The following is a 16027-nucleotide window of genomic DNA, read 5'->3' on the forward strand; positions in this document are numbered from 1 at the left end:
AGAGGTTTTCATCTGTACAAAACTGACCACCTAGAAAAGCATCCCAAGTCCAGTCACCATGAGCATGAGGTTTAAAATAAACATGAAAAAAACTCATGGAGTGAGTAGAACACTTAATTATGACATGTTTAAATGGGTTTTTACGCCCTGGCATCAGAGCAAATGACAAACTTCTCCCCAGCAGGTGTTCAAAAATGTTATCAAAGATTAAGTCTCATTGCTTTTCTCCACCTAATCAGTGGAGATCTCTGGATATATTAATACAATTCTTTCAATTTTTATTTAAACATCAGGTCTGTTGTTTGAATCCTGAGCCAGAGGAGCCCAATAATTAAGTTTTCAGAAACTCCGTGACTTAGAACTAGTAAGATGAAGTTCTCTGTAGAAGTTCTGTTATCACGATGGTAATGAGGCCTTTTCCAAGATTTTGACATGTTAATTAAGTAACATAGCTGCCTGATGTTATGTATTAAAAAATCTTCACTCATTTAATTCTACATAAACATAACAGGTTAACTGGAGAGTCACATGGTGTGTACAACTCACAAATGAATACATGAAACATTTCATTTCTGGGTTGTTTCGAATCAGACTTCCAAATAAAATGACTTAAAAATAAAATAAAATAAAGGGTCTATTAATATACCACGTGCTGTCGAGAGGGCAGCACCAGTGTTATAATCCAATATTTACGAAGCATTTCATTTTTATGTGCTTGATTCTTTGAAATGTAATTGAAGAAATTCTGTAGGGGAAAATCAGATTGAATTTACCTACATCACAGGTGTGTATAGAACGACCCTTTTCTAAAAACCACCAGGGAAGAAATGAGCCATTTAGTGCAAAACTGCCCCCAAATTAAGTTACTCAAAAATGCAGGTGTTTCTAGAATGCTGGGATTATAGTTACCCACGATTCCTAACCCAAACCCACCTTATCAAAGAATGAAAAAATACACGGAAATAATCTGGAAGCCCCTCACCGTATGTAAATACCGAGCCTGTAACCAGTCTACAGAGGCACTGATATTATTGTCCGATTCGACTTCAGTTAATCTAATTTAAATTGAAAACTGGAGATTCAGTGCAGTTAATGCAAATCTTTTTGAGTATCTTTGAGCAGCTCGGATGTGTCAATCTACTGTGTCAGCATTAAATTTTATGAACACTACATAAAAATCCAGTATTTCTCATGAAAAGTTATCACCTTAAATGAGCTGTAAATGTAAAATACACATGGGATTTCAAAAACACAGGTAAAGAATCTCAGTTTTTGTACTGATGATATGCTAAAATGAACATATGTTATATATACTGAATTCAATAAACTATATTATTAAAATTACCTTCACCTGTTGGTTTTACTTATTAGCACATAGCTACTAGCAAATTTAAAATAACACATAAGGCTTGAATTCTATTTCTATAGGACAGTGCTGCCCTAATAAAGTTTTTAGGAGCATAAACTATTAAAATTGTCTAGAGAAAACATCCACTTTTGTCCTTTCAAATGGAATCTTTTTTGTGTGTGTGTGTGTGACTGGTAAGGGGATCGCAACCCTTGGCTTGGCGTCGCCCGCAATGCGCTCCGCCAGTGAGGTCACCAGCCATCCCTATATAGGATCAGAACCTGCGGCCTCGGCGCTCCCAGCGCTGCCCTCTCCTGAGTGAGCCACGGGTTCAGCCCAAATGGAATATTTTCTGACTGCACATTATCATCAATAGCTGTGACGGTGTTAGAAATCACTTAGTTCAATTTCTCTCCAGTTCTGTCTGTCTCCCTCTCTCATGCACAGACACACCTAATTTTACCAGGTGATTTGGTGGACAAAATGGATACAGGAGTGAACAAAGAGTTTGTGTTTTATTAGGGGTAATGACCAAAAAAAAAAAAGAAAAGAAAAGAAAAAAGAAACAAAAAACCCAAAGCAAAATAACTCAAAACAAAAAAAGATCTAGAAAATTAACTTATGATGTAAAAGACAGAAAATGCCAAGACAGTGAGTGAGAAACATTCAGTCATTCAATGACTCCTATTCTGTTCTTTGGATTAAAAATCCAGAATAGCCTTAAAAACAAACCTTCAGACACCAAGAGAAGCCCCCTGCAGGGTTTTCCTTTTCTTCTGCATATTAGAGGCTGCCTTGCTTGTAACAGAGAGAAGATGCTTCCTACGAGTAGAGACACCTACACTACAACAGGCACGTGCATGCCACACAGTGGCTTTGCAAGGACACCAACCACTGAACACTACAGGATGAAACATCTGTCCCAGTTTAGTGGCGCATTCTGGACTGTGGGGGTGAATGAAGCCAAACGGCATGGTACATTAAACGCTGGACGATTTTATAAAATTATTCTTAATGATACCACGTCTCTGGTGCTAAAAATGTTTCATTAAAATAGAACTACCATATAAGCCAACAATCCCTCTTCTGGGCATATACCCAAAGAAAAGCAGTGACTCATCAAAAGATATCTGCGCTCCCATATTCAGTGCAACGTCATTCACAGAAGCCAAGATAGGGAAACACTCCAAGTGTCTGTCAATCAAGAGAAATTGTGATTGATGTACACAAGGGAAGACTATTCAACCACAAAAAAGGACAAAATCCTGCCATTTTCATTGAATTATAGAATTTACATGGATGAACCGAAAGGACATTAAGTAAAATAAGCCAGACACTGGAAGAAGGAAAAAAAAAAAAAAAAAAAAAGCTTCATATCTCACTTACATGAAGAATCTATAAGAAAAAGTCAAACTCATGAAGCAGAGGACAGAATGGTATTTACCAAGGGCTGGGGGTGGGATGGGAAGACGGGGGTTTAGCGGTAAAAAGATGTAGTTATCTTGAACGAGTAAGTCTAGAGATCTAATTAATGCATAGCATGAGGACTATAATTAATCATATTGCATTGTATACTGAAGTTTTGCTAAGAGTATATTTTAGGTTCTCTTACCACACACACACACACAAAGGGGCCTATGTGAGATGACGGGTATGTTAATTGGCTTGAGTGCAGTCATTATTTCAGTGTGTATGGGTATACCAAAACATCGTCATACACCTTAACATATACAGAATTTAAAAAAAAAAAAAAAAAACTACATGAAGATGACCTCAACACGTTCTAAATGTATAATCTGTTCTTGTCAAAGATGATGAATTAAACAAATTCAGCTCTGCCCCCTCCCAAAACCAGTGAAAATCATATAAAGAATTTTTAAAAACTGTAATGCATAAGAATTAAGAGACGGAACAGACAATAGCAGCCCAAATTTGCAGGCTGTTGGGGACACGACCGGTGTAACTGGGAGAGCAGATCCGAGGGTTGCAAGTCGGGGGTGGGGAACGGCAGGTGGAAGGCGTGGTGGGTATAAAACCCTTTGACTCCCACTGTGAGCATGTATGATCGTAATAGAAAAAAAAGCTAACACTTTAAAAGCAACAAAGGAGACAGTATTTTTCTGTAATGTTATACAATAGTATCCTTCAAGTCTGAGATGCGCTTTTCAAGGACAGTATCTTTTGTAGGCTGTAAAAGTGCTGAATCCCAAACAACTTGGACAGACACAAAGACAACACACCTGAAAAACTGTGCTGGGTGACTCCAAAAATGGACCCAGGAATGACAAAGACCCTAACGCTGGACATATCAGTGGTGTGTTTAAGAAATCATTCCAAGAAAAAGAAAATAGTGCACACTCTCAAAGAAGAAACAACACACATTAAAATAATAATAGTGATGATTTCTGGCTGGTACGTTTAGATTTTTATTCACTCACTCTGTTAGTTTTCTACGTAATCCAAATTTTTCTGTGCCTATCACAGAAAAGTGCTTATAGTAAGTTTATTTTATAGTACAGTGTAGAAGCAATATTATAAAAGTATGCACGATAAAAATAAGAAAAATGTTTCCTATTATATGTTTTTTGCTTTTTATCAGCCCTTTGCATTAATGAGCACAGTATCACTATCTTGATATGGTCACATCCTGCTTTTAAGAGCACAATTTCTGACTAAATTTAGCAATCATGGGTCTTTTCTGGTAGTTTAAAATACTTTACCAAAAATCGGCACTTTATTCCTCAAGCTGTCATTCTGAGGCAGTAAAATGACATCATTGCCACCAAATTTATCATGAATAAGGTCTTCCCTGCTCATTTAAAATTCACCGAAAATTCTCACATCAACCCTCCCAACAACATTCTGAAAGCAGTAAAATGATAATCAAAGGTGACTTACGAGTAGGAAAAAATGTAAAGAGTTATTGTCAGTTTGGTCAGCGGACCACATGAGAGAAATATTTTCAACCTTGACATTTCTCAGAACTTCTCTTTTTCACACAGATGCAAATGCTGTCACCAGGGCATTAACTCTCTAATTGGCTTAACACTGCATTTCTTACAGGAAACTGACTGCAACTCACGCCTCGGCTCTTACCCATGACTTTTTAAAATAGTGATGATATACCACATCGCTCAGATATCTTTGAAACCATAGTAAGAAACTTAAAAGTTCTTTGTGAAGTATAAATTTACATATACAGTGTCAAGCTTGCAGAATTGGTCATATTTACAGGATCAAATGTCCTGTAACAGTCTGGTGGCTGGATACGTCACCTTTCTACTGGTGGTACCTACTGTCCGTGTGAGATATAAGGAAGGACACGGAAGGTCATATTAGAGCAGCTGAAGCAAAGTTACTGGTCCTACCAGGACCAAACAAGGGAATCCCAGGCATTAAAAGCACCTGTGCTCGCGGGGAACTGAAAGCAGAGTGCTGGACATGAACGCTCACGGCAGCGTGACTCACAGTGGCCAGGAAGTGGACAACCAGAATGTCTACCAGTCAATGAGCAGGTCAGCTCACTGTGGTCTGTCCATACAGTGGAATATCACTCAGCTGTGAAAAGGAGTGCAGCTCTGATAGACATTACGACAAGAACGAACCTTAAAAACGTGTGCTCAGTGACAGACGACAGACACAGAAGACCACATAGTGCATGACTTCATCGACGCAAAATGTCCAGAACAGGCAAACCCACAGAAAGCAGACTGCTAGTCGCCTACCTAGGGCTCAAGAGGATGAGGGGCTAGAACAGGATAACGAAATGATCCTGGCCTTCTTTCTGAGGTGATGGAAATGACTTCGGGGGTGGGTGCACATATCTACGAATATACTACAAACCATCCAATTGTACACTTTACATGAGTGAATTTACGGCGTGTGAATGATATCTCAGTAACGCTAATAAAAAATTTTAAAAAAACGAAAATGGTGCAGGTGGGTAGGTAAGGATGTAAAAGGAGCCTCCCAGGAGAGGTGAGCGGTCAGGCGACCAAGGTAACGATCAGGCAGTACAACACACCTGACCACAGGTGTCTCTGTGCCTAGAAGAGGTGTCGGATCATGAAGCGAAGGATGCCCAAGCATCGGGTTCCATGCTTGCCCGAGCCTTTCTGGTACCTAATTTTGACTTGTGGTTTATTCCTTTTTTCCTTAAGAAGGAATCTAAAAACTATATATGCTTCAAGACACACCTGGAACCTTGACCCACCTCTGGTTCCTGGGATCCTTTAGCACCATCTTTTTCTTTATCATGCTTCTCAAATTATGTTTTCATTTGCTTTAAGAAGAATAATTTTTTCTCCTATATATAAATATCTAGAGGTGATTAAGGTAAAATGAGGTCACTAGGGTGGGCCCTAATCCAATAGGACTGGTGTCCTTACGAGAAGGGGAGATTAGGACACAGACACACATACACAGAGGGACGACCATGTGAGGACACAGGGAGAAGACGCTGTCTACAAGCCAAGGAGAGAGGACTCAGGAGAAACCAGCCCTGCCACGCCTTGATCTCAGACTTTAGTTTCCGAGACTGTGATAGATAAATGTCTGTTTTTTAAACCACAGTCTGTGGGACTTTGTTATGCCAGATCAAGCAAACTAACGCAATTGTGTAAATACCTATGTAATAAATCGAAAATATTTATACATGCACATGTTATAGACTAAATATCTGCATCCCTCCAAAATTCCTGTATTGAAATCCTCACCCCCAAGGTGATGCTATTAGGAGATGGAGCCTTTGGTAGGTGATGAGATCATGAGGGTGGAGTCTCATGAATGAGATTAGTGTCCTTACAAAAGGACCCCAAGGAGCTCCCTTGCCCCTTCCACCATGTGAGGACACAAGTGAGACAGTGCCATCTGCAACCTAGAGGCGGCTCCTCACCAGACACTGACCATGCTGGCACCCTGGTCTCAAATTTCCAGCCTCCAGAACTGTTGCCGCCCCCACCCAAACTCTGACAATTTGTTAATGCAGCCTTAACTAAGACGACATGTGACGGGTAATGGGATGTGCCAACTTGACTGGACTATGGGGTGCCCAGATACTCAGTTAAACATTATTTCTGTGTGTGTCTGTGAGTATATTTGTGGAAAAGATTAGCACTTGAACCTGAGGACTGAGTAAAGCAGATGGTCCTCCCCAGTGTAGGTGGTCTTCATCCTATCCATTTAGGACCTGAACAGAAGAAAAAGGTACAGACAGAGAATTTGCTGTCCCTGCCTCAGCCTGAACTTGTCCTGCCCTCAGACTGGGATTTACGCCCTTGGATCTCCTTGGTGTCTTGCTTACAGAGGGGCAGGTTCTGGGACTTAGCCTCCATAATTACCTGAGCCAATTCCTTATTTTTTATATCTCCAATTGGTTCTTTCTGGAGAACCACGATTAATATTACACACACACACACCAAAAAATGTAATACTATAATATTACATATATCATATATTTTATATTAAGTGTATTATGTACATGCATATAATAGATACATATAATAGAACCCATACACAGTCATGTGCCATTACATTTATATTGTCATTATATTTAATTGTTAAATATAATGACATTTTGGTCAACGAGGGACCACATATGCAATGGTAGCTGGAGCAATAGGCTGTACCGCACAGCCTAGATGTGTAAGTGGGCTACACCACTGATAGATTTTGGATGTGTTGTCCCCTCCAAAACTCATGTGGAAATCTGATCCCCAATGTGGCAGTGTTGGGAGCTGTTTGAGTCATGGAGGCGGGTCCCTCATGAATGGATTAATGCTCTCTCTAGGTGGGGGGATTAATGAGTGAGTTCTCGCTCTATTAGTTCCCATGAGAGCTCGTTGCTTGAAGAGACCCTGGCACCTCCTCTGTCTCTCTCTCTTGCTTCCTGTTGCCATGTGATCTGCTTGTACCTGCCAGCTGCCTGCCACTTTCCACCATGAGTAGAAGCAGCCTGAGGCCCGTGCCAGATGCAGCTGTCCCAGAATCATGAGCCAAATAAACCTCTGTTCTTTATAAATTACCCAGTCTCAGGTACTTCTGTTATAGCAACACAACAACAAACTAATACAACCATCTGGGTTTGTGTAAGTACCATGTATGAGGTTTGCACAACGATGAAATCATCTAATGACACATTTCTCAGAAAGTAGCCCCTTCGCTAAGTAACACGTGACTATACATAATAGAAACAAATCACTCTGTGTGTGTGAGTGTACATATTACACACGCAACTTTAAAAGGTCTTTTGTATCCCAATCACTGTGGATCTATTTTACATTTAGGTCAACCCAAACTAAGATAAGCACATTTCCATTGTTGAACTAAAATAAGGAAATGTCATGATTTGATTTATTCCACAGTGGGGGTGAGGAAAAGCAACTTCCCATCGACCCACACCTTGGGGGCAATCCCAGCTCACCTACAATGAGCTGTGCTATGCATTACAGCATGGCACAGCCATCAATCCTCCTTGCAGGTCCTCTGCATGTGTGAGAGCTTACACGTGGGCTACAAATCCTGCCCTGCCTTACCACCACAACGATCCACACCCTTCCTAATGTTCCAAGTTAATCCGCTCAGCGTTCACGTTCCTCATACCTGTCTACCAGCTTCTTTGCAAACCCGAAGTCCGTGAGCTTGATGTGGCCTTCTCTGTCCAGCAGGATGTTTTCCGGCTTCAAGTCCCTGTACACGATTTCCTTTGAGTGCAGGTACTCAATGGCACAGATGATCTCCGCGGAGTAGAAGAGCCCCGTGGCGGCGGGGAAGCGCCCGCGGTTCCGCAGGTAGCTGAAGAGCTCTCCACCTGGCACGAACTCCATCAGCATGTACAGGAATCGCTCGTCATGGCAGGTCCAGAACCTGCAAGAGACCAGCACATGCTTGAGGGTCACGCCACTGACAGTCGAGGAGATGCCCGTTCACACAGATGTTAAGATTATAAATAGATGTTAGGACAAGGGTACACATAGATGTCAAAATATGGGAATAAGTAAATGTTAGGATATAGGTATAGACAGATGTTACATATGTGTATAGACTGATGTTAGGATCTGGGAATAGATAAACATCAGGATATAGGTAAAGATAGATTTTAAGAAGTGACAGATATTAAGATACAGGTTAGATAGAGGTTGTCTTAATCCATTGTGACTATCACAACAAAATTACCATATACTGGGGACTTATAAGCAACAAACTTTTATTTCTCACAGTTTGGAGACTGGACGCCCACGATCGAGGCATGGCAGATTTGGTGTCTGGTAAGAACCGGCTTACTGGTTCATAGATGGCGCCTTCTCACTGTGTCCTCACATGGTGGAAGGGGTGAGGGGGCTCTCTGGGGGCTCTCTTATAAGGACACTAATTCCATTCATGAGGCTGCACATCGTGACCTCATCACCTACCAAAGGTCCCACCTCCTAACCCCATCACCTTTGGGGTGAGAATTCAACATAGGAGTTTGGGGGGGGCCGGGGGGTGAGACACAATCATTCCAACCACAGCAGATGTTAAGGTTTGTGTATCCAGTTGAATGCACCAAGCTCCCATGGTCTTGGAATGAATAAAGAGTAAATATCATGTCCTGTTGATAAACCAGATAACAGTGTGTTATGGGCTGAATTATCTCCCCCAGTATTTTATATGTTGAAGGCCTAACCCTCACTACCTTCAGAATGTGACTGTATTTGGAGATGGGGTCTTTACAGAGGTGATTCAGATCAAAGGAAGTCACTAAGGTGGGCCCTGATCCAATAGGACTAGTGTCCTTATAACAAGAGGAGATTAGGACACAGACACCTACAGAGGGATGAGCACGTGAGGATACAGGGAGAAGATGGTGTCTACATGCCAAGGAGAGAGACCAAAGGAGAAACCAGCCCTGACGCGTCTTGATCACGGACTTCCAGCTTCCAGAACTATGACAGAATAAATTTCTGTTTGTTAAGCCGCCCAGTCTGTGGCACTTTCTTACGGTAGCCCTAGAAAATAAATATATAGTCATCTGCTCCGTAACAACACTTCAGTCAATGACAGACCGCATATATGATGGCGGTCCTATAAGATTATAATAGCTGTTCCACACACCCTAGGTGCGTAGTAAGTTTAGCTCTGTTTAGAGAAGAAAAGGCAGAAATGAGTTGAGAAGGAAACCATAGAGGTGAATGAAAAGAGAAGATGCTGGGACCTGGCTGTATTGTACAAGTCTTGGCAAAAGAAACAAATACCTTCTTGAGAAATAGGTGTTGAACATGAAAGAAAGTTTTCACATGAAGGAGATGTGGGGAAAAGAGAAGCGAGATGTGCAAGTAAGGACTGTTTCCTGAGAGGACGCAGAAGACACAAGCTTGCCTACGACCCAATAAGCACATGAGAAGGTGGCCCAGTGAAAGGCACCCGACAGGACTGGGAAGACACAGGATGAGTTTAACCAAGACCAGGACATGAGAAGTCCTTGTATTTTCTCTGATGTGGACCATGCAATGGATGCTTCCCTCCAAAGCTGATCCCAACAATCTGCAGCCACCTCGTCTACACAGAGAACAAAATGGTGCCCAGGAGACTGGAGGGTCTACCAGATGGTCGTGTCTACCGGGAGGAGCCATTCCAATAAAACAGTGAAAAAAATGAAGCAAAAGCACATGAGGAGAGAGCTTGCAATGATGCAGAAATTCATTCAAGGGAAACTCATGCAGAAATAATCATATGCAGTGGTCAGCAAAGTAGCAGATCAATAAAAAGATGTGGTTGTAGGCAGGAATATGCCCCATTGTGGAAATGATAAACTTTACTCTGCCAAAGAAGAGCACTGATTTAAAAAGGGAAAAAAAAGGGGTGGGGGGGGGCCGGCCCGTGGCTCACTTGGGAGAGTGTGGTGCTGATAACACCAAGGCCACAGGTGTGGATCCTACATAGGGATGGTCGGTGAGCTAACTGGCTGAGCGTGGTGCTGACAGCACGAAGGCAAGGGTTGCGATCCCCTTACCAGTCATCTTTAAAAAAAAAAAACACTACTCTGAATTTCAAATTAATGTTTATTTCACCAATCACAATGCTTATATGTGCAGTTGTCCCTTGGTGTCCATGGGGAACTGGTACCTGGACCTCCTGTGGATACCAACATCTGTGAATGTTCAAGTCACCAATACAAAATAGTGTACTACTTGTGTATAACCTACACACCTCTTCCTGTATACTTTAAATCATCTCTAGCTTACTTATAATACTTAATATGTAAATGCTATGTACTGTATTTTTTACTTGCATTATTTTTATTGCTATACTATCATTTTTTATTTATATTTTCATATATTTTTGACCTGCAGTTGGTTGCAAGCATAAAGCCCACAGATACAGTGGGCCACCTGTATTAGCAAAATATTGTATCCTAACCTAACTGTCCATCGATGGACAACTGGATAAGGAAAATGTGGTATATCTACACAATGGAATACTACGCAGCCATAAAAAAGGAAATCCTGCCATTTGCAGCAACACGGATAAACTCAGGGAAACTTACATTAACTGAAATAAGACAGGCACAGAAAGAGAAATACATGTCCTCACTCGTAAGTGGGAGTTTAAAAAAAGAAAGGAAGTAAGAAAGATACAACAATCACTACAATACGTTCAACTTTCAGAAGGAGAGCTCAGAACTGAGACCAGAGGTAGGAAAGTGGAAGGGGGAATGGGGCTTAGTGAGAAATTCGTAAAGAGCTACAAAAAACGATGACATTGTGTAATGCTGAATGTACTAAGCTCCTGATTTGAGCATCACATCTTGCACACAGGTATTGATATTCAACTCTGTACCCCACAGATATGTACAATTATGTTTTAATAATAAAATATATATACACACAAACACGTATATACCGGTATCCTATGCAAGACTTTTACCTAATGTACATTTAAGTTTGCAGACTTTCCATAATAATGCTGGGGTTGGGGAAGTAAGTCCTTCCACCTACAGGTGTCATATAAAAAAGCCTTCTTTGCTCTTTATTGCTGCTAGATTTCTGCCACTCAGGCTGCCCTACTACCTGAAGGGAGTTCAGGGATAGGCGTTTCCTTTTTCAGTTACCTGAAGGCTGTCCATCTGTCTCCCGTTTCCCCACCAACTTCTCACAACTCGGCAAGTTCAAGATTTGTGGTTTTGAGGCAGAGAGATGCAGAAAGCACAGGAAGATGTCGGGGTGGGGCGGGTGGCTACTGCTGTTGCTATTTCCTGGAAAAATCTTCTACTGTTAGAAAGACTTATCAGATACCCACATTCCTTCTGTCTTAAAGTCGAGATCTCGAGTTGTTTTTTTCTGGCTGAATGCCTTATTTTTTTCTGCTTTGCATCCTGACTCATGTTACAGGAGAATTCCTTTCTGTAATGTGTCATCGTTAAGCACACAGTATTTCAAATGCATGAGTCGAACTGTACTTTTGTGGATGAGCATTGAACCCAAGCACAATTTCATCACTCTGGTGGGGAAATATGTTCCCAGGTCCAAATAAAATCCTTCTGGTGAACTTGTACAATAAACCTCTACAAGAGTGGGTGACTTTCTAGATTTCTTTAGGGCAGCATGGACATTTAGCTGGAACTCACCAGCACAGGCGTGATGAAGCAGGATTTGGGAGTAGGATGAAGCTCTTGAAAAGACCCTAAAAGGGCAAGACTGTGAAGACTATTTACTACAATTGTAAATTTGCTTGAAAAGGTATAGGAATATAGGAAGTCTTCAGAAAGTTCAAGAAAAGATTTGTATTACCTTTTAATTCTATTTTTCCACGAACTTTTTGAAGTACCTCATACACAGCCCTATTTCCACCAGCCACAGTGCATACACCCACATGCAAATATACACAGTCCTCATTAACCGGTATGCAATAAATTCTTTGGGTGCATACGATAGCCACCCCTATCTTCCCAACACCAGGGGAATAATCTGCCCAGACCCTCTTAAAAACAACATATCACACTGTGCACCTGAACGTCACCCTTTGGGGGCATCAGATATCATTAACGATGGTGTAAGATCAGAACCAAGTCTTGAGAATGTTCGAATGAAAGAACTTTCCAGATTAAGCAAGTATGTGAAATAGGTCAACCCCTAATAATACTATGTGTGGAGACCACGTGATTCCAACAGCAGCCGTGGGTCAAAGATCTCAGATTTGGCCACCAGGGTTCCAGGTGAATTTGTAATTTCATCCAGGGATAGGTTGATCAATACAGGAAGAAAGTCAGGGCTTCATGTCAAGTGTTTAAAAAAAACAAAAGTTATTGAGTAAGGAAAACTGCCCAGATGCATAAGGATGTATGAAAACATGTCTATTCCACAAGTGCTGCAGATAAATCAAATGCCAAAGACAGCGTTAATCATATTTACAACGTGGATACATCATTTTTACCTAAATGCCTCACACTGATCATGACCATTCATCAGCATCTTTGAGAAGTAACAGTTTGCAAATCAAGGCACTCCATAGCAAGTGGAAAAATATGACCATGAGAAAAACAAAAATCTAGAAGATTCTAATTCCCCTGCCCTTCCAATCACTGAAGTTAAACCAATATTATAAGAAAACAATGACACATCCTTCCTTTAAATCCCCACTAATAAGACTTTTCCTGCACAGACAGAATTTGTAAAGAGCTGGATGTTATTAAAGATAGGACCAAAATGTTTGAAGAGATGGTGCCTCTACTAATCCCCCAAAAGCTTACAGAAATGAAGTCCTTATTTGGGGCTTGTGTGTTGATAGGATGAATTCTAAGTGACCCCAGATGGAGTCAAATCTCAGTGTAGAAAATAAGAAACAGGATTAATTACATCAGTCAATCCACTTGGTCAAATAATTCCCATTAATTGCAGGACTCCATCCCTTGCATTGAATTGTTAAGAGGTAAAAGTTATAGGGCAAAAAGAGATAAGAGAGTTTATCACAATGGATGTGGAAAAAAAAAAAAAAAGGAGCATGTTCCCAATCTGACACTTCGTTCGTGTATAAATCTCACTTGAGCAAGATCAGTTGGTAACTCAAGAATCACATTCTTTATTGACCGCCACAAATTTTAGACAGGGACCCACCAGGTGCCAGGTAAGCAGCTGGTTGTTATAATACTGGAGAAGTCAGATCCTGCTTTGACCAGCATGAGTTTTGTGGGCTGGAAAGGAAACAGACAAGCAGAAACACAGACGAACAGCCAGGGTGAGTCTCTACAACAGCAGGTGGAAGGTGGTGACCGAGCATCAGGCGACATCCCTCCCAGCACGGCTGGAGGTTACAGGAAAACTGGGGAGGGACACAAAGAAGGCTGGAGACTGAGGCACCTGCGGAACCCTGGGGCTGTGGAGGCAGAGCAGTTGTAGTCTGTCGTGCATGGGGAGAAAACCCTCTGCTGGGATTTGAAGGCAAAGGAGGACACTGTGTGGTTTTCATTTCCAAAAGAAGACCTGGGCTGCTATGGGAGGATAGGGCTGAGCCCCGAAGAGATCATTATGGACAGAAGACTCCTGAGCAGACGCGACCGAAGTGGACAAACTTTGGCGATGTGTTTTAGGATTGGAGTGTGCAGGATTCTGGGCTAGAGAAGGGAATAAGCAACGGCGCCTAGGTGGGACCCATTTTCGAAAATCGGGGTGGGGGGCAACGAAAAGGTGCAGAACTCAGTTTTGCACACAACGGTCCTGTGTTGCCTGGCGGGGGCATCTGCACAGCACGGCCCACAGCAAATAGGATGCACATGTCTATCCCAGCGGGCAGCAGGTGGGTTTTGAGCCCAGCCGTGCAGCAAATGCATGATCCTGCAGGATGACAGAGTACAGGGGCTGTCATTTCCCACCATGGGGTCCAGAAAAACAGTCACTGGGGAGCTCAGACAAAGCACCACACCCTTCCTCCCCTCCTATGCACCTCTGCCTTGCACGGTTGAGCTTCTCTCCAGGGAAAAGTAGGGCACCTGGCGTCCCCGCTCTGCTTGCCTCACACTCTGGCTGTCCATCCCAGGACATCTGCTCTCCAGAAAGCCTGAGACGGGATCTCCACGATGTTGACATGAAAATAGTAAGACGTGAATAAGTGTGCATGCTATGGAGGGAGGGAGGGAGAGAGAGAGAAAAGAGTGCACGCCCGTGCAGGTTTTTAAGCACAGGGACGAGTACAGGAGGATCAAGACCAGGCTGTCAAATACGGTCACCTGGAGATAAGGTATGCTGGGAGCAGAGAGAAAAATGCATGAGGCAAACCGAAAACAAATAAATAAGACGAAAAGCATGCATGAGCACCCTCCACCAGAGGGAAGGTGACATCATCACATATCAGAAATGTGTCCAAGAAGTTGAAAGCAGACAGACCAGCAGAGATTTGCACACGACGTGCGCTGCAGCATTGCAACAGCCAAGAGGTGGAAACAGCCCCAGCGTCCATCGCTGGATGAATGAACAAACAGAGCGTGCTGTCCACGCGCAGTGGGGTACCATGCAGGGTTAGAAAGGCAGTTGTGACACGGGCTACAGCACAGATGAACCTGGGGGACAGGATGTTCAGTGACAGAAGCCAGTCACAGAAGGAAGAATCCTGCAGGATTCCACGTACAGGGGGTCCCTAAAGTCGTCAAACCCAGAGACGGAAAGTAGCGGGGGCTTTCTGAGAGCTGCAGGAGGGAGTATGGGGGTCACTGTTCAATGGGTTTGGGGTTTTGGTTTGGAAAGATGAAAGAGTTCTGGAGATGGTGGCTGCACCACTGTGGGAAGGTCCTTAATGCCACTGAGCTGTGCACTTAAAAATGGTTAAGATGGTAAACTTCCTGTGATGCACATGTCACCACAATTTTTAAAATTAAATGTTATGCTGCATGGAATTATAACAAAATAAAAATTAAAAGATAAATTTTAAAAAGCGTACTTACGCTATGAATCTATGACTAGGAAAAAAAACAGTCAATGTAAGGAAAAAAAAAAAAAAAAAAGGCGGGCGGGCTGGTTAGTTCAGTTCCTTAGACAAGGTGTTGTTATAACTTCAAGGTCAAGGGTTCCGATCCCCGAACCAGCCAGCCACCGAAAAAATAAACAACTAAATAAAATTTAAAAATAAGTTAAACCACAGTCAACATAAACAGTTAACAACGAACGGGAGGTTTCCAGCTCCTGCCCCTCCCCGGAACCGCAGCTGAGACCTGCTCCCTGCTCATCTCTAGCTCTCAGCAGCACTTGCCATCTGCAAATCTAATCCATTGGGTTTAATCAGTTGGTTTTGGCTGCCAAGTCTCCAGTCTCCAGTGTTTTTAACAAACAGGCATTCCAGACTGACTTGTGTCAAGATACCTAATCGATAAGTCAGTCATTATTTCCTCAAATGCTGTAATAAAGCTGGACTTTAGCCACGAAAAACAGAAAATCAGCTGCGTTACCCTATCTCCCCCAGCTCCATCTCTCTGTGCAACCTGAGGCTCTGGAACCTTCCTCCTACTTTCCGACACTGGTAAACAGCCCTTTCCCTGGGGTGACCTGACTCGCTCTGCCTCCCCATCCCCCACCCCAGGAGTCTCCTGCCCTCAGTGGCTCCATCCAATGACAACGTTTAAGACAAAGCTGCCTACGGGTCATCTGCACTCAGAGGATCCCAATCTAGAATCCACTGTCTCTCCCAAACACACTGCAAGGTCAGGCCCCCTCCACC

General features: G+C 42.5%; 1 protein-coding gene across 1 annotated transcript in view; it reads right to left on the minus strand.

The window, feature by feature from the left end:
• Positions 1-16027, minus strand: part of PRKX (protein kinase cAMP-dependent X-linked catalytic subunit) — a 108323-nt gene that overhangs the window by 36421 nt on the left and 55875 nt on the right. The window contains exon 3 of the mRNA XM_063083385.1: positions 7949-8212. Within this exon, the coding sequence (XP_062939455.1) occupies positions 7949-8212 (264 nt within the window). The remainder of the gene's footprint in view (positions 1-7948; positions 8213-16027) is intronic.

The sequence above is a fragment of the Cynocephalus volans genome, chromosome X (genome assembly GCF_027409185.1).
Source record: "Cynocephalus volans isolate mCynVol1 chromosome X, mCynVol1.pri, whole genome shotgun sequence".
In the NCBI taxonomy this organism is placed as follows: Eukaryota; Metazoa; Chordata; class Mammalia; order Dermoptera; family Cynocephalidae; genus Cynocephalus; species Cynocephalus volans.